We start from the raw sequence: 20,363 nt of genomic DNA on the forward strand, positions 1-20,363 counted from the left end.
GTATGCTGTCAAGGCTATGATTCTTACCGCTGCAAATATTTTGGTAAAATGTTTTGTAAGATCCCTCTATAGTCACAGTGGTATATTTCGGTCGTTTTCTTATTCCAAACTGGTTCTAGTCAGTAAAAAGAGACAATGTTTTATATCCAATCTACATTTTATTATGGTTTTCCTAAAGTGTCTTTTTTCTGTTGTGCATACCTTAAAATTCTTCTGGAGTACCTCTCTTCCCTTGTCTCTTCTTGTTAACGTGGACTTTATAGGTCATGTCCAAAAAAGTAGTTCCGGTACTCCAAAATTTACCCGTCCCTGGTCGTGTTTGTATTGGGTGGGCAAGGCGCTAGATGGTAAGAAGAAGTAAATCAGTTTAGAATTCGACATTGAGTCTCTCATGTGTTCTTAGATCGACAGACTGCTAGGAGCTTACATTTATGCAGTCTACCCTGCCCGATATTCCATAGTCATGGTCACCCAACTTCACAAGTGGTAAGACCATCATTGCGATGGGGATATGGAATCAATTGCACATAGTATGTACATATACCTCAGTGCCCTATCGCTGTATTAGTTTATCATTTTATCCGTGCAGTTTCTTACCCTATCATGAGGTTACAAATGGTTTGCCAGAGGTCATCTTACCCAGGTATCAGTGAGTCCCAGAAACACTAGTATATATCGACCTATGCTCCCAAAAGGAATCCATGTTAGAGGGCTAGAAAAACGTATATTTATTCTAACCAACATAGCAAATTTAAAATTTAGAAAGGGGCACCCTTCTCCTAGGATTTACAGAATTGTCTTTCCGTTTGGATAGTTAAGCTAATTTAATACACTTAGAGTAAACAAGGGAAAACTTTGAAGTTTCCACAGTAGTAATGGAAGATTGCTTGGTTGTGTAGCAAGTGTATGTTATCACTGCTACTTTTCACCTATCCCTGGAATCCTAGCGCTTAAGAACCCAGTATATCTATTCGCTACCTTCCTGCCCCAGTCTCTTACCTGTAATGGCATTCGTCAGTTTCGGCGTCTCGGCATGGCTGGTTCCAGGCTGAGTTCGCCATTTCATAGAACCGTTACAGGTTACAGAATGACCCAGATGTTCTAAACATCCCGGTAAATGTAAGGAAAACTATAACTTACACACTCATAAATAATCGAGTATCATCGAGAGGTGGTAAAGTAATCTTTGTTATAGAGGCACATGAATATCGGCAGACAGAGGTATTCTATTCATGGATTCACATTCCTCCAGCAAATGGAGGAACACACGAGTTCCACTACTACAAAGTAGAGGAACCTCCAGAGGAATACGTTCCTTACGAGGACATTGAAATTCCATTAACTTACCAAGAGCATCAGCTCTGGTTTAAAGGCGCCCTACAACATCAAAATCACATTACCAGGCTCGGTCCACTAGGTAGACCAGGAGCTACATGGCCGGTAGTAGCCAGCTATAAACCATATCCTGACATTGAAAAGATGACCGGTCCAGAACTGTTAGCTCAGCTAAAACAGTTAATTAAAATACATAGACAATTGGTTCAATATGACATGCGGACCCGAAAAGTCCAACCTACTGTAAGGATTCCACAACACACCCCTCACCAGGGGAACACAAACAAAATCAAACCACAGACTATACAATCAGTCATTGGTAAATTGCCTGCCAAAAGGGAACAAATTCCGTTTTGGTTAGCACAAAAAATTACTCCAATTCAGGCAGTATTCCTTGATAGTACAGCTCATGAGAAACACAGAATTCTGACAATCTGTTTACCAATGGGGATCGCACCACATGTGGAGGACTGCGACACTTGGGGTACAGTCTTTGCTTCAATCTACACAATAACACATGGTGTTCCGTCTATGGCGGTAATACCAGACGTCCTAAGACCGATTCAAAATGAATACGGACCAGAACCTGCCTCAAATCTGGGTATGAAATTACTAAAAGATTTCAAACAGGTCTCTGCTATATTATGTGCCAACATTAAAGGTGAAGCAGCATCAGTGGCAATCCGCCAGAAGTTAAAAGAAACCGATATAGCGACCAACCATATGAGCTTGCGAGAATTATTGAAAAATCATATGAAGAACTAGGTAGAGATAGTTTGGGTGGGATACCGTTAAAACCCCAATTAACTGAAAATCCTGAAAAGGTTTTTATTACAAATAATCTCACTACTCCTAAAAAGAAGTGGGAAAACACTAAACAGACACTTCCTAAAGAGAAGCATTCCCAGTCCAGAGGTAGGTCTCCCCAACGGGAGCCCTCTGAAAAGAAGTACAACCTCAGAAATAGGGACAACATAAGAAAACCTGATAGATATCAAGATACTGATACACGTTCCTCTCGTACCTTTCAGACTTCCTCGCAGAAATCAGAAAGAAGAGGATTATCAGAACAGAAAGAAGAATGCGTGTAGTCCAAAGACGAACAGCACGTTCCAAAAAAATAAGAAAACTCAATTCACCAAAAAGAAGGTAGCAAGTGTAAAGATCAGACATGCCAAGGATCTTGAGGACACAACTCAAGAACGGGGAGTGAGCCTAGACAATGCTAGACAGCGCAGCAGAAGTGACCATAGCTCGCAAGATCCTGATGGATCATCTGGAGACAGTGGACTTGAATGAATGCATTCAAGTTTAAACTGCTAACACCAGGGTTAGCGTTCCCCACAAGATATATGAAGTAACACTCCAGATGGAGGGGGACATACCTAGAAAAAAAAGGCACTCTTTTGTCAGAAGCTTTCTAAGGGTTATGACATTCTTCTAGCTGAACAAGACTGGCCACCTGAATTTGTCGGGGAGTGCCCACATGGCGAAGAGATAATTATGCCAGCTTTCTCAAATCATATTCCTATCCATAAAAAATACACCTATGCCAGAAAATGGGCTGTTGCCCAGTCTCCAGCATTATATAAAAACCTTGTGGGATGGGATGAGGACTCACCTCACCATAAAATTCAGTTAAAAAATCAACCTACTGCACAAAGGAAGTATCCAGTTAAGCAAAAAGCTAAAAAGCAAGTCAGGGAGATTTTAAATCAACTTGAATACCAAGGGGTGATTGAAACATGCACCTCGTCAATGAAGAATACTTTGTTTCCTGTCTCCAAACCAGACAATTCATATCGTCTAGTTTTGGATTACAGACATCTGAACACCTGTTGCAAAACATTTGCAGTACAAAATGCACATAGTGCAGCACTGATGAATAACATTGTGCGGAAAAAATATAAAACCACATTAGATATTTTGAAGGGGGTTTTCTGTCAAAATATTGCACCAGAAAGCAGGCATTTGACCGCTTTCTCAATAATGGGGACACAGCAACAATTTTGCCGTCTCCCCTAAGGATTCAAGAATAATCCAGGGTTATTTTCAGCCAGAGTAACATAGTTACTACAAATGTATGATGATGAGGCATTATCTTATGCCGATGACATTTATCTTACAGACGATGATTTGGACGTGCACTTGAAAAGAGTGAACACCATAATACTCGTGTTCGCTTCTGAAGGGTACAAATTTAATTTTAAGAAATCACAAATTGCCCACCTCAAAGTCCTATTCTTAGGATACGAGTTATCGAGTGAAGGCAAAAGCCTGGCAGCAAACTTTTTAGAGAAATGTGCGTTGCTCAAACGTCCAAAAACACTGAAAAACGTAGTCCATTCTTGGTTTCCTGAATTTTGGAAGAACTTATGCTCTAAACTACGCAAAAAGGGTTAAACCTCTCTACGAACTAATCAAACCTGATTTCAAACCAACTAATTGGACTCAAACACACACAGAAATTTTGAGTCCAGTGCAAACAGACATGTTCGCAAAAACACAGAGACACTCGACAATGTGCGCAACCTTGTGATCCGAATCATCCCAAGGAGATGCGGATTCACGTACCTAACCTTTAACCCCTTCCATGCTTCCATGCTCATGACAAGGTCAGCTCGTCATGCAGTACACTGGAGCTGTGCTTATGATGAGCTGACCTTGTCATGAACAATGGGGTTCACCAAAAGTCAGCACAGGAGGGGAAAACCCCTAGCAGCCAAGGTGTTAATGAAGGTGAAAAGCTACCAATAGCTTACAGATCACCCTTGTACACACAAGCTGAAATAAAATTCACTTCTACAGAATAAATTCTGACAGCGGTTCAAACTGCAGTAGCAAAGGAGAGAGCTCTGGCGCAGGGTAAACGCATAATGATCATTACACCTGTATCTGCCTTAAAGGCAGTGACGAAAGCAAGCATTCCCAATGCTAAGGCTTTACATCCGAGATGGATACAATGGGTTAATTCTCTTGCTGCAGCAGACGTTGAATATGTCTTTGACCCTTTTTTTGAAGACACAAGAATTCCTACAATGCGAACATGAATGTCCTCTACCGCCCGAAATTATGCCTCTAGAACATTATCTATACAGACGGATCAGCACAGCCCGCAATTGGGGGTAAACAAGCCTATAGTGCTGCGTGCGCGATTGTTAAAGGTCGCTGGCGCGAAGGTAAATTTAGATCTCTGGTCACTAAAACTCAATCACTCTGAGACTGTACAGCTCAGCGAGCTGAACTACAGGCTTTCAAGATGGGGATTGAAAATACTGATCGCGAATTCCCCACACTTCTAGTGTGCGATTCGTATTACTGCGTCCAGTCTTACAATGAATATATGCAGAACTGGGTTCAAAACGGGTTCAAAGATGCAAAAAGTGGCACAATCAAGCATAAAACGCTTTGGGAACAAGTAGTTCTTTTGCAAAAAGAACTACAAAAGACTCACGTGATTCATACACTGAGTCATCAACGTGATGGCGTTTACGTTGCAGGGAATTCATTGGCTGATGAAGCCGCGAAGACAGCTGTGCAAACGGCTTCCGTAGCTGCAATCACTCGGTCAAAAACAAAAATAGACAGCGAAATAATTCAAGCTGTCACTGCTTCAGTAAAAGACAGTGGTAAGACACTCCCGAAAGGCTTTCCAGTAAGGTACTCATATATAACTTCTGCGAATAATGTTCCTTTTGCTCAAATCCCTGAAGTGGGGGATAGGGCAAATGCAAACATGGAACATAGGTTAGGACTGATCTTAGCAGCTCACGAAGGACTGGCATCTGCACACGCAGGAATTTCAGCCACATTATTATTATTAAAACAAAGATATTGGTGGCCGCGCATGAGGAAACAAACTAGAAATTATGTTCTAGAATTTGAAATCTGCTAAAAATAAAAGTTTCAACAGTAAAACGACCTGCACAGACGCCCCTTCTGATTTCAGATAAACCACTAGCGTGTGTTTACCTGGACCACTGTGGTCCCTTACAAAGGGATGGTAACTATAAATATATTGTGGTCTCAGTGGATTCTTGTTTAGGAAGTAGGGGAACCCTAAATAGAAAAATACACTAGTTATACATAGGGAAAATTATCTAGTTTGAAAAGGTCTATAACTAGAGAGTGAACCTAGATGGATAAATACATCTGTATATTATATAACCCACTACATACAGACTTATCACCAACTACATAGGTGCGTTTTTTTCAATTTTATTATTCAAATATATATGTTTTTTTAATATTTTTTAGGGAATAAATGTACATTTTATGGATATATTTCAATATATTTTATAGTGAATTGATATTTCTTTGAAATTTCTCATACAATTCTTAAAAATTACATAACACACACACACAGATGAGCATAAGACAAATATTGATGGAGGCAAAGCGGTAGGTAAAACACTACGCGCGTTTCGGCTTGGAAGCCTTCATCAGGTGACCCGTCTTTAGCAAAAGGTAGCTCAAGGTGTGAAGAAATGCTTTCTTAAAAACATGTAGATCGTCAAAGCTTTGTATTCCAAATATCGGTGATTATCACAGTTAAAGTGAAATATATGGGAGATAGTCGTCAAATTTGGGATGACGCTGAGCAGAAGTTGCTTCTAAGATATATGGATGGCCCTGTGGTGCATATGGTAGTTCTGATGTAAACAGCCAGAGAAATAATTTACGATGCGGATAGTCAATCTGAAAATAGGATCGCTTTATGATGACAGGGGGCCAGAATGATGTTCACATGTAGATAGGCGAAAAGTCTAGTGCTGTTACAGATTGATCAGGATATGGCGCTTACGACGTCTAGTGCTCTGCAAAAACCGGCATCTTGTGTCGGTTTAGTTAAACAAGATGCTGGTTTTTGCGTCCTTCTGGCCACCTGCTGCCATATGCACCACGGGGCCATCCATATATCTTAGAAGCAACTTCTGCTCAGCGTCATCCCAAATTTGACGACTATCTCCCATATATTTAACTTTATCTGTGATAATCACCGATTTTTGGAATACAAGGCTTTGACGATCTACATGTTTTTAAGACGGCATTTCTTCACACCTACCTTGAGCTACCTTTTGCTAAAGACGGGTCACCTGATGAAGGTTTCCAAGCCGAAACGCGCGTAGTGTGTTACCTACCGCTTTTCCTCCATCAATATTTGTCTTATGCTCATCTATGTGTGTGTCATGTAATTTTTAAGAATTGTATGAGAAATTTCAAAGAAATAGCAATTCACTATAAAATATATTGAAATATATCCATAACCTTTATATTTATTCCCTAAAAAATATAGTTAAAAAAACATATATATTTGAATAATAAAATTGAAAAAAACGCACCTAGGTAGTTGGTGATAAGTCTGTATGTAGTGGGTTATTTAATATACAGAAGTATTTATCCATCTAGGTTCACTCTCTAGTTCTAGACCTTTTCAAACTAGACTCAGTGGATTCTTGCACAAGATTTATTTGGATGTGGCCCCAGCGATCGGCTGACGCCAGAACTGTTATAAAGGATTTGCGAGTCTTTATCGGCACATACGCAATCGCCATGCTACATTCTGACTAGGGTCCTGTGTTTAGCTCTCAAGCTTACAAGGAGCCATGGCTAGCTTGGGCGTTGCATTGCGGTATTCTAGTCCCTTCCATCCTGAGGGTAATGCGGTAGTGGAAAGAAAAAAACGTGACATAAAGCAATCCATAACAGCTAAGGTATTAGGTTCGGGTGATGGGTGGGTCAAACATCTAATAAGTGTCCAGCTTAGTCTTAACAATCTGCCTAGAAATTCTCTGGGGATAATCACTCCATATGAATTACTGTTTGGTACTAGAATGATAATCGAAGACCTCGATTGTCAAACTTCAGTGGTGGAACAAAAAGCCTTTGATGTCAAAGATCGTATGTCTGTCTTACAGGACTTAAATGAAACAAGAAGAAGTCTGAGTAATATGATACAGAAGCCAGCAACCACTGAAGAAAAACCACTTGTCCCAGCAAGACCTGTCTGCATTCCAAAGATTGGGGATGTAGTCAGGGAAAAGATCGCGGTAAAGAAGGAATTTGGATCTTCTTGTAGAAAAGCAGTACCTTTCTTGGCAATCCAAGGAACAAGATCAGTATTACTACCGCCCCTTGCTGGTAAAAGGGAGAACAGAGTTGTGTCCATCGACAAGGTCAAACTACATCATGTGGCCGATAATAAGTAGTAGGCCCAGTGGACTCCTAAGATGTAGCAGACGACAAAATCTTGCTACAATCCAAGAGGTTCAAATTGAAAGACTTATCACCTTTGATAAACCTGCAGTAAGAAAAGGACTATGCAACAAATCCATGGAACTTGTGCCTCTGGATACCCAAATAACAGTTCGTCAAGAAACACCTGTCTACAATGATATTGCATCTGACTATACCAACATGGCAAAAGAAGAAACAGCTCCAGCAATTTCAAGTAATCCGGATGCGATTCCAACAATTGACAGAACTGCCTCTGGCTATTTTATCAACTTTGATAAATTTTCTGAGGATCCCAGTGAACATGAAAATACGCCAGCAAATAAAACTTTCAAGGAAAAAATAACAGAACTCTTTCGTCAACTTGAAAAAACATATCTGGTTTCGCCATGGGTTGAATTTTGGATTGTGTTAGGGGTACTTTTCCTCCTGCTCTGGCTCATACTGGTGTTAAGTTTGGGAAGGATGATAGATGGAAAATGCAGTACAATGGACACAGCAAGTAAGAAAATCAACTTGGTCCTGAAACCTCACAAATCATCTCATCATGAAAAAAGAGACATGTCATCAGTAAACATCACAGCCATTCCTATACCTGGTGGTATAGCATGGGACAGAACTGATTATGACTTCCATGGCCCGGTGGAGCTGTTGAACATTCTACACCAGTTTAAGGTTTCTTTAAGTGACTTTGTTTCATCCAGCACATGTTCTGATGATTGGGACTTTGAAACTGTTAACAATATGATGACAGATTTGGAAATGTCAGCTAAATTTACAGAACATGAATACCTAGAAGGTTCATCTGATTATGAACAAATGTATTGTTTTAATCACTATGGTCACCATTATTTGCATAAATCTGCAAACCCAAGAAATGTTTTTACTTATAATCAATGGGAACATTGTCCAACGCCTCCAAGGGGTAGCTCAAATACATTTTATGAAAAATTACCGTACTTTTCAGGGTTTAATGTTACACATCCAGACACGTTTTATTTTAAAAATATAAAAAAGACAGGAATGAAAACAATGTTGACCAATACGAAACAAATTTATTCTGCAAACGTTTATGCTCAGCTGTCTACATTAGGGTTTAACTTTTGGAAAGACAACATTGAGACAAAAACTGTCTGGGGCACAAAAGATTGGCAGGTGCAAGGTTTAGAAGCCCTGTTCAGAGCCTGCATTATACCAGAACAAATACTGTTTTTAAATGACACTGTTCAACAAACTTCTTGTCTGGGCCTGGCTAAGATAAAAGATTTAAATAAACCATCCATACCAAAGCCTGCACCGGACAGTAGTAACACTTCGAATGAGGAGGGAGACGTAAAACAGATTTTACAACAAAAAAGAACTAATCCTGATTGGAAAAAAGGGTTAATCTGGCCCACAGACATGAATAACTGTCAAGATAGATTCCTGAACAAAACACAAGGGTTCACCGTGAATAGGCCAGATCCAAGATACTCCCAGAGACAACATCCAGGGATAGTAACTACTTACAGTGTAGGAAAGCTATGCCTTGAGTGGCTAGGGAAATCTACACTTCCAGAAATCAAACAACACTTATCTTTACTTAAAGAAGGCAATTATTTGCGAGATTTCTTAATGGGGCCTCGCAAGCCACGTCAAAAAACGTTTCATATACGCCCGTATACGCGCTGCATACAACGAAGCTTGGAAAATAATGCAAATGAAAACTGCAGAAGGAATACGAGAAATTGATCGTATTAGTGTAAAGAAAAGCCTCTCTGTAGTGGACAATGGGTTAATCACTCTGTCCTCCAGAATTCATTCTTTGGCCAGCATCGTATCATCTGCAATTGACATAATAGAGCAGGACTTGCTAATGTTACAACATGGCCAGTCTCAATTACGTTCTATAATGCTGCTAGGCTGGACGTTACAAAATCTCCGTTCAGGCTACGTGCCATGGCGTCTAATAAACACCACGTCACTGTTTTCTGTATTTAACCTTACAGATAAATCTTGTTGGCACAAAAAAGGAGCAGACTATACGGTGCTGAGCATTGAAAAACTGGAAAGATTACCATTGACAGTTTCTGAGAAGCCTGTCATTGAATGGATAATACATGGCACCATCACAATACCAGTGACGATTTTCCAATTTCAGTATTGTCTACAGCATATACCAGCAGGCCTGTATGAAAGGTTGTGTAAAGAATACATTAAGTCAACCTGGACTTTACCATACACACACACATGTGGAATGGGGGAAAGAAGGTATTCCTTAGTGGTAAAAATTGTAAGAACTAATTAAGTGGTACACTTTTGTGCCAAGGTACTAATTTACATGGAGCCTGCGACGGTTCTGCAAATAACCTTTCATGCCACCTGCACGGTACATCCTCCACAGTGATAGAACCAATTTTCAGGCAGCTATTCAATGGCAGCTACGTTATGCTCAATGACCACAGCTGTTGTGGCATGTTGCCAGGGAATGCGTATCTAGTCAGTGTCTCATCCAGGGTCACTTGTTTTATGCAAGTATTGTATCCAAAGAGCAAGACAGACAGGGGGACGGCGTTCTGGCCTTCACTGAATATCTCTTCTATACAAATTGATACTTTAAGCAGAATGAAAGTCATTCTTTTGCAAAAACTGTGCCACTGACCTAGTCTAAAGAAACGTATGACCTGCAAGTTGCAAGGACTTCTGCAGAGATACATGCATTATTATCAACAAACTGCCCAGTACATTTCGCAGAAATGTTAAGTCAAATCTTAAAAATGTCTGATACCAGTGGCATCGCACATGTATTTAAGAAGATTTGTTCTGGACTGTTAACACCATTTGAAGCAGTCCTCTGCATTTTTCAAAATTTTGTGCACTCTGTGTTCGGCAGCCTGCCTCTCATCTTGGGACTAGTAGCAGGAATTCTATTTCTATTCCTTCTGCTCCGATATGGCAAGTCCAGTCACCGGTGACACCCAGACTACAATGGAAGGAGCCCTCCTTGCCATGAGGTATTGTGAGAGAATTACACAGATTCTTGGCTTGGCTCGTTTAAGAGATCTGAACACAACCTGGTTTCTATCGTTCAGACCAATCTGACAAGATTGCATCTTACCTGTTCTACGATGCCTGCTTTGCGGAGAGGAATGCGTGTTGGAAATTTGTCTTACACTTCCATCAGTCCTGCCATCGGATGTTGACGCTTTGCTCGGTCCGGTAACTACTCGTGCATCGTGTTGCTCTCAATGGCTGCCAATTCTGATGACGGCATTCATTGAGGTCCCACCGGCAAGCCTAACTGAAGGTGAGATACGAGACACTACATGCACACAGGTACCATCTACTGCGGACATTGCTAATGCATCAAACGCTGACAGCGATGATCCACATTTATGCACATATTGATCTGCTAACTGAAGTGGTTCCACTTTTGCCTACTATGGCAGACGGTTTCTTTGCCAGCCTAACTTTTGAATATTTCACACAGCGTTCTCTGAACTCTGTAATTCGGCCTTCGTTTTTTCAAAACAAACCAGCTAACATATTTGAACTTTTTCCAAAATAGAACTTTTGGCACAGAGTAATCTGCTTAAAGTAGAACTATTCTTAGGGAACAAGATTTCTTTTGAAAACTTCCTAATGACAATATTTGGCCTTGTCCTAAAGAACAAAAACGGTTTAAATACTATGCTATGGGATGATCTCGAATAATTTTTCTTTCTGTAAACTTCAGAGACGTTTCATGAATATAATTTTGTATTTTATAAATGATAGAATGTATGCTCACACGCTATGCTTCATGTCTATAGAGAACTGTTTGTTCGTACTAGTCCATACTCGTTACATTTAAACAAGCCTTTTCAAATGCAATTTGTATATTGTATTTTGGGTGAGATTGTAAACACTAGCTTTCGATATGTTCAGTGCTTATACGTTTAGTTTTATTAAACTTAAAATCGTGGAGTGGGTGTTGTAATGAATCTTGGATCCTAGTGTAAATTTTCCCGATTCATGCCCTTATAAAGGTATAGATTATCCGATCCTTATATAGACATAGAAATCATTACCATATTTAGACTGAGCCTATGCAGCACAAATACGGCATGGCTACTTCCACTAAGTTCCAAGAATCTACAACGATTTCTTAGAGAAACCCACCTTCAGCAGCTAGGGACTTCCCCTTGCCTGAATACTAATTTATCTAGGAAATCATGGAGTTTTCGAAGAACTGAGTCTTTGATGACGTTATTAAGTCCAATCACACGTCAAACTCGGCACCTTCAAAGTATAAATATGCCTAGATTTGCCCAGACAAACACACAGTGGTTTGGAGCAGATCGACTAACTACTTGCCCGACGCCCTACAGCAGCAAGTGCCGAAGGAAGCCGACCCTCCAGCTGACGCACTGAGAGACGCTGTCTTTTCTCCTGCCGAGAAATCCAGCTCCAGTGTTTCCAGGCTACCCTTGCGGGTTACTGGGAAATAGAGATCTGAGAGAGAAATACAAGGCCTCCTTCATTCTAAACCAAGGTACGGAGCTGATTATACCCTTGGAGAATTATCGGACTGATTCTTGGAAGAGAAATACTAAACTTAAGCTACTCCTCACTTACTTCTTCCCTTGTACTAGACTTCGGTTAGGTACACCAGGGCAGGCGTATTTTTGAAGCACCAGTTGAGTACCTTTAGTCATTATTTTATCACTATGTATTTTATATGTTTTAGGCAACTTATGGCTTAGAAACCATATCATGCTTTTACAGTACTACTTTATAATACTTTTCGTATTATATGCCCTGTACTTTATAACCAGTATTACGATTGTAGCAGTACATTTCTTATGCTTGAGAAAGAAGACTGTTCAATAAATACTTTTTATTGAAAACGCCAGTCTCTCTATTTTCTCAGCACCTCTGGTGAAACGAAGCATGCACGATTGACTGAGTAAAATAGCTATCTATTGTTTCCGCGACTCTAGAGATACGTTTCTTATCCTGGGGAAACAAAGTTGTCATGTTTATGCGGTTGTCAGAAACTAATCCCTTCTTGTGAATTCGAGAAAGTTTCTAGAGACATCTGAGCTAGCTGGCACTCACAATTAAGTCTAATAGATTCGGTAGAGACCTAGTGGACCTCAGTCCCACATCTAAACTGCAGGATGTATTATTCCAATGCGCAGAGCCTATTGGGAATATAGGAACTACATTACAATGCATGCTGGTCTCATAGAGGTGATCTCGGTTCCTAGAACACCCACACGCAGGATGCATGCTGGTCTAATTGAGGTAACCACGGTTCCTAGAACACCTACACGTAGGATGCATGCTGGTCCCAGACGTAACTACGGTTCCTAGAGCACCCACACACGATGCATGCCCGGCTGTTAGAGGTAACCACAATTCCTAGAACACAAACCCCAGATGCATACTAGAACACCCGCATAATGGTTGCATGCTGGCCTTGGAGGTAACTGCTGTTCCTAGAACACTTACCCGCAGGATGCATGCCGGTGTCAGAGGTAACTTTGGTTCGCAGAACACCGATATGCATGATGCATTCTCGTCTGATGGAAGTAACCACTGGTAGTAAGGCTCTACGTTTTGGATATGTTTGTGAGTAAATAGTATCACACATTGCAGACTGCTTCACAGAGCTTCTGTGATTTTAATATTATATTTCTAATAACAGGGTGTAAGTGATGTTCCTTCTGAGATCTTATGAACTCTGATAGTTCTGTAACAGTTATGATCATTTGTTTGCTCTTCCAGATGTAATAATGAGAAACTGCCATTCACAGAGGCACAGATGAAGGGTTGTAAAGGTAAATATAATTGTGTAACATGTTAATGTATGTTACTGACAATAATCTGATATTGTACAGTTAGTTATATGTTTAATATAATACAACATCAGACTTTACACACTGACCAATACATAAAAGATAATACAAGCAAAATCATTTAGAGAAGTCCCTCTTTAAGGACAGTGTGCACTAGTTTCTAAATCAAAGTATGGCCACTAGATTTGTGTCTGTACCTCAGTCCTTTTCAGATCTTTTTTAAATCTTTTGGGGATTGGATGTCGTTCAGGTATACAGTTTGTCCAGCATTGAAGCTGTCCCCAATTGACATACCTTGTGCCTCATTTCCTGTTTGAATCCCGCTTCCATATCTCTCTGCCTCTCTCTTTTTCTTTCTTTCTCTCTTTTTCTTTCTCTCTTTTTCTTTCTCTTTCTCTTTCTTTCTCTCCCTTTTTTCTCTTTTTCTCTCTTTTTCTTTTTCTCTCTTTCTCTCTCTCTCTCTCTCCTTTTCTCTCTCTCTCTCTCTCTCTCCTTTTCTCTCCTTTTCTCTCTCTCCTTTTCTCTCCTTTTCTCTCTCTCTCTCTCTCTCTCTCTCTCTCTCCAAGCCCTGGGAGCTACACCCTGGATCACTAAACTATGACTCTTCTCTGAAGTAGGAATCCCTCAGAGAAAGTGATCTGTCAGTCCACAAGGGTGTGGAAAGCTGAGGGTAGTGTTGTGAACCAGAGACCCATCTCTCTTTCCCTAGAAAAAGGGATCTGAAGCCCAGTGACCAGAGACAAATTATATTCCAGTAGTATCTGCCAGTCTTCTATACAGACTGAATTCATTCCTCCCAAGGAAAGGAGAATATACGACTTTGTCTGATGAGATTTACCCGTTCAAAGGATAAAGAGTATATTGGAACCACAGTTTCCATCAAAAGAGGGAGCCGTAAGCATTTAGAAAACTGCATGCACTCACTGTGTATACCAAAAGAATAAGAGGTGTGGATTAAATGGGTGGGCCTAACCTTAAAAATGAAAGAGATCTCTTTGGTGGTTACTTTTGTTGAAATGGTCTGTATGTTAAAATTGTCTAGGGTACGCTGATCAGACTAGATCGTTGTTCATTTCAGTAATTACAGTAGTTGTACCCCTGGCAAGGTTAAAAACACCCAGAGATGCCTGTAGAGGTCTCTGTATACTCCAACATCATATGTTAGGTCCTAATTTAGGTCTATATGTTTCAGCCTTAATGGTGCTACTACCTCAGAGGCTTTCTTCAGGACCTAAATTAACGGTAGATTCCTTATGATACTTGTGAGAAATGGGGGTCTCTAGTTGGCAAGGGATTGCACCTTTGTCCAAGTAGGGACCCTTCTTCCTAGTCGGGATAAGGAAGTTATTTATTTTGTATTTTATTTTGTGTCACTTTTATAGCGCACAGCTATCTTTTCTTCTGTTGCAGCCCAAAACACACAGTCCATAGTGCTGAGTGCAGAAGAACTTGAAGTATTTGCTGTTCCTGAGACTTCTTGAACAGGGGGCAAGCTCTACCTCAAGCCCTTGGAGAAACTCAAATAAAGACGTTTGTAAAAAGTGCAGTCCAGTCTTTTCACTGCCCAAGATGGAAGCAGCCACTGCTGGACAACACAGCAAAGCACTCAGCAAAGTGATAGTTCCTCCTCCGATTCTCAGTCCTTGCCCCCCAGTTCTGGAATAGCCTTCCTCTCTCTATTCGCTCCATTCCCATCTACTCCCACTTTCGCAAAGCCCTTAAAACCTTCCTCTTCCTTCAGGCATTCCCCTCTTAATCTTCCCTGGGTCCCCTCTGCCGAGTTCTTGATCAGGTCCCCAGCGCCAGGAAGCCGCTCGGCCATCGCGCGCTTTATTAAATATTTTATTCATTCATTCATTCATCCTCACAGCTTCTCCAGCTCTTCTTCTTGGCAGTCTTCTTGGTCCCATAGAGTTCTAAGATTCTAGGGTCAGGGCCCCAGTTCTTATACCACAAAATCATTTGTTCTCTCCGGCAGTGTGTGTCTGTGCTCAGTCCAAACCAGTTCTGTCCTCCCCAGCCCAGCTTCTTGCCAGAAGGTGGAGACTGTATTCTGCAAGGCAGGCCAGGCCCATTTAGGTGCAAGGAAATCTCCTCTCACTACTCTAAATGCAACCCAGGACTATTCAGCCCAGCCCTGACTCATCAGACTTTCTGGAGCCTCTGCACATCCCCAGCCCCTGTCATCCCCAAAGCCAGACAGGTAATCCACATCCTAGCAGAGGCACACTGAATGGCGAAGCAAGTAAATACCTACTTACTAAAAGTGGTATTTTCAAAACTAAACTTTATTTTCCTACCTGTTTCCCAGGGGTAGTTAGGTTAATAAGATGTTATAAACAAACTCCCCATTCCGTCCTATGGGAACAGGTAGCCTTGCAATAGTGAAAAATGAAATTGGCAGTATTTCACTATTGGGAAATGCCACCCACACCAGGGATGTCCTACCTTTCACATACACTGCACTGTGCCCAGAGGGGTACCATGGGCCTACCTTAGGGTTGACTAACATGTAAAACAAGCATTGGAAATGCAATAGGTCTCGCAGCATTAGAGTTAGTGCTTTTAGAATTGTTTATGGGTTTTTTTGTAAATCTTTATCATTTTTGTTTCCTGTAGCCAATGCTAAAGAATTACAAATAAAAAAAGCCATAAACAAATCTAAAAGCTCTAACTCAAATGCTCCGAGACCTATTGCACTGTGTGAGTGAGGGTGAGGGTGAGTGAGAGTGAGGGTGAGTGAGGGTGAGGGTGGGTGAGGGTGAGTGAGTGAGGGTGAGGGGTTGAGGGTGAGTGAGGGTGAGTGAGGGTGAGTGTGAGTTAGGGTGAGGGGTTGAGGGTGGGTGAGGGTGAGGGTGAGGGGTTGAGGGTGAGGGTAGGTGAGGGGTTGAGGGTGAGTGAGGGTGATGCTGAGGGGTTGAGGGTGAGTGAGGGTGAGTGAGAGTGAGGGTGAGTGAGGGGTTGAGGGTGAAGGGTTGAGGGTAAGTGAGGGTGAGGGTGAGTGAGGGTGAGTGAGGGGTTGAGGGTGAGTGAGTGTGAGGGGTTGAGGGTGAGTGAGAGTGAGGGGGCGGAGCGGGGGTGTGGGAGGAGTGCGGCTGGCTGCCTGATAGATTGAGATGTTCTTCTCTCTTGGAGATGTATTATTACATCAGTTGACAGGATACTGCTCTGATATTGGAGATTTGAGAGTGACCTGTAAATGTCAGGCTTCGCTGAGTATACCTTGTCTTTCTCTGAAGAGGGACAGTTTTAATGAGGTGTTTTACTGGCTTTGTGGTTTTCAGATGAGGTTAGGCAGGATTTACTTAATGCTGGCAGCCAGGCACAGTTCGATAGGAAGATTAATTTTCGTAGCTGCTCTGGTGTCTTCTGATTCATCTAGGGGCTACAAATCTGCTAGGGTTATCTTCAGATTGGGTGGCAGTACTGGAGGATATGACAAAGCTTGTTAGCATTGAAGTTGAAGAGAACGATTTTTTTCCCTCATTGGAAAGAGGCAAGATGGCGCCCGCTGTGGACGCATAGGCAGATCGTTCCTGCTCCCTCTCACGGCTTCAGGAGAAAAATCTGCTTCAATGTTGCGGATCTGATCTATGAGCGATACTATTTACCGCTGATTGGAAAAAAGTGATTTCCCTGACTTTCTTTGACTTTCGGCTCGCCTGGATTCAGCTCGGTTCGCCCGCGGGAAGTAGTGGGCTTGAGCCGCCTACCATTGCAGCGTGTGGAGTACGGCGTGTGGGCGTTTTTGATTCCTGGCAACCGGCGGCTGGCACTGTGTGGGGCGGGCTAGGTGCTGGAGGATAACGCTGAGGCTCCTGTTTCTGAGCTGAAGCGCTGGAAACGCGGTTGCAGTTTCTCAACATGCCCCCAAAGGGAACGTGTGGAAGACCTCAGCGAACACAGAAGATAAGACTACTGTTGTAGAGGTGAGCGAGGCTACGGTAGAAGAACTTGGTAAACTGGCAAAGGGCGCTAGCACTGGTCTGCGTGTTGCATCGGATGCCGTGATTACTCAAAGTAAGGTCGGTGCTGAAAAGAAAAAGATACCAGCAATTTTCTCTGCAGAGAGAGTGAGGGGGCGGAGCGGGGGTGTGGGAGGAGTGCGGGAACAGACGGGAGGGGAGGAGAGTAGGAGGAGAAGTGAGGGGGCGGGAGAGTAGGCAAGGCAGGCGGCTGGATACCATTGGGGGAGAGAGCGATGGCGTTGGCAACTCCGGGGGCTTTAGAACTGGGGGTTCCTGAGAGTAATGAATATCCCAGTGGGCTTCCTCATTTATCAACGGATGATCAAATGCATATGCCTGACACAGAATCTGGTGATAGAGTGGAGAGCGGGCAGGCAGAGAGAGTGAGGGGGCGGAGCGGGGGTGTGGGAGGAGTACGGGAACAGACTGGAGGGGAGGAGAGTAGGAGGAGGAGTAGGGGAGGCACGGCCTAGCGGCCGTGCAATCAAGAAGTGAGGGGGCGGGAGAGTAGGCAAGGCAGGCGGCTGGGGCATGTGCACGCGCTTTTAAGCTCAATGCGCATGCGCATTGAGCTTAAAAGTCACGGGCACTGCAAGGAATCGCCACGATTCCTTGCAGTGTGGATAAAGAGTAGATAAGTTCCAATACTCTCGCCTTGCTCGATGCGCATGCGCATCGACAGGCGAGACCTAAAAAGGTTTAGGGCCTGGCAAGTGGGTACACTTGCCAGGTCAACATGGCAGTTACAAACTGCGTGCAGACTCCTCGGCGGCAGGTCTGAGTTACCTTTACCGGGCTACTTCTGTGGGTGGCACAACCAGTACTGCAAGCCCACTAGTAGCATTTGATTTACAGGCACCGGCACTCTCAGTGCACTTTACTAGGGACTTGCCAATAAATCAAATATGCCAATCATGGAAACACCAAACCATAATACAATTTACAACAGGAGCACTTGCACTTTAACACTGAACAGCAGTGAAAAAGTGCGCAGAGACACTAAGCCAGGAAAAACTGAGTCAAAACCGGGAGGTCAGAAAGCAAAAAGACCGGGGAAACGCGCCGAAAGAGGCAATGTCTAAAAATACTGTTGAGATTCTATTTTGTGAGAGTCTAATAGCACCCTAAGCTCCATCACTCACAATAATTCATTCTCAGATGCATGCCACTCAAATTTTTTTTTACCAATCCATTTGAAGTATTTCCCCAGTATATTCTAGTCCATGCCTGTGGACGAAAGATTATATTCAAATTAGTTGTTCCATTCTTGAGTAGAAGCTTCCTGCAGCTGTTATCCATGCTAGAGTAGAAGGCTTCCTGCTGCTGTGATTCATTTTTGAGTAGAAGCTTCCTCCGGCTGTGACTCATGCTGAAGTAGAAGCTCCCTGCGACTCTGTGATTGATGCTGGAGTAGAAGCTTCCTGCAGCTCTGATCCATGCCGGTGTAGAATCTTCCTGCTGCTGTGATTCATTTTTGAGTAGAAGCTTCCTGCGGCTGGGAGTCATGCTGGAGTAGAAGCTTCCTGCGACTGTGATCCATGCTGGAATATAAGCTTCCTGCAGCTCTGATCCATGCCGGTGTAGAATCTTCCTGCGACTGTGATTCATGTATGACTAGAAGCTTCCTGTGTTTGTGATTGATACTTACAGTGGCCAGGAGCTCTGTGACCTCTGTAGGGTGAAAAACAACCATCATCATTTGATCATTGCAGTAGCAGAGGACGTAAAACACATAGGCGTACTCTGGAATCCATAAACCTGGGGGGTTTGCTAACTCAGTTTTCAATCTTTGGAAGTTTTCCCTCATTTCTGGTGCCAATGTTACTTTATCGTATCTGTTGTTTTCTTGCTTAATAGAGGTCAGTAGGGGTGCTTTTAAAGTGCTGTAATCAATGAGCCACTGTCTCACATAGTTGCAAAGGCTAAGAAACTTCTGCATTCCCTTAACAGTCTCTGGTTCTGTATTTTGGCGTATAGATCCTGCTCTCTCAAGAGTTGCTCGCCAGCCAGAAGCTGACAGTAGTTCCCCCTAGATAGTGGACCTCTTCCTGACGGTACTGATCTTTGTCTTTCTCCACTTTATATCCTCTCTGTGCGAGAATTTTCAGAACGCATACAGTATCTTTCCTACACTGTTTTTCTGTGGGGCTTCAGACTAGTATATGATCAACATATTTCAACAGAGTACTGTCTCACTAAAAGTTTGACAGGTCATTTTTCACCACCTTGTTGAAAATATGAAAGGATTCACAATACCCTTAAGGCAAACGAGAATACAAATACTGCGTCCCACAATAGGAGACTGCTATCAAATAATGACTGCCTGGTTGAAGAGGGATGCTGAAGAAGGTGTTCCTAAGATCTGACAGACAAAGATTTGGCATACTGAGCAATGTTTGTCACTGGAAGGATCTGGAACAATTGGGAATACTGGCACCTCTACATCGTTCAGGGATCGCAGGTCTTGAACCTTACACCAAGAATTACCCTTAGATTTCTTAACTGGGTAAATCGGGGTATTACAAGGGGACACTCCGGAGTATATTACTCTTTGGTCTAGTAACACCTGTATAGTGGGGGCAATGCCCTCCTCTGCTTCTTTGGAGAGAGGATACTGTCTTACCCTAGGTAGAATAGCACCCTCCTTTAATGTTATTTTAAATGGGATGGCGGTGCGGATAAGGGCTACATCAAGAGGACCCTTGGTCCATAGGGTATCTGGTACTTGGGAGATATCTGCAGAATCGAAGGTTCTAGTTGTGAGAACAAGAGGTATCCCCGACTAGGATTCCCAAACCGGGATAAATAAGTCAATTGAAAGGAAAGTGTTTAGAAAACATGAATAAAACTATGGACCTAGACATACACGATGTGGTGATCAATACCATATGAAATCATATAGCCAATTATCTGTGATGGACAACAATATAATATCAAACATTTTATTATTATTTATTTTTCTATTTCATATAAACCATCATTAAACTTAATTTATCTCAATGTC

The 20,363-nt window shown here is 42.3% G+C and overlaps 1 protein-coding gene and 1 long non-coding RNA gene across 3 annotated transcripts in view; one reads left to right on the forward strand and one right to left on the reverse strand.

Annotated features, from left to right (window-relative positions):
• Nucleotides 1–20,363, forward strand: part of LOC147710229 (E3 ubiquitin-protein ligase TRIM39-like) — a 255,116-nt gene that overhangs the window by 213,710 nt on the left and 21,043 nt on the right. For both annotated transcript variants that reach the window (XM_086919958.1, XM_086919957.1), the window contains exon 5: nucleotides 13,321–13,373. In XM_086919958.1, coding sequence (XP_086776084.1) covers nucleotides 13,321–13,373 — 53 coding nt within the window. The remainder of the gene's footprint in view (nucleotides 1–13,320; nucleotides 13,374–20,363) is intronic.
• LOC147710230 (uncharacterized) overlaps nucleotides 1–20,363 on the reverse strand; it is a 181,100-nt gene that overhangs the window by 872 nt on the left and 159,865 nt on the right. The gene's annotated exons all lie outside the window — the stretch shown is intronic.

This window comes from Lissotriton vulgaris, chromosome 5 (assembly GCF_964263255.1).
Source record: "Lissotriton vulgaris chromosome 5, aLisVul1.2, whole genome shotgun sequence".
Classification (NCBI taxonomy): Eukaryota; Metazoa; Chordata; class Amphibia; order Caudata; family Salamandridae; genus Lissotriton; species Lissotriton vulgaris.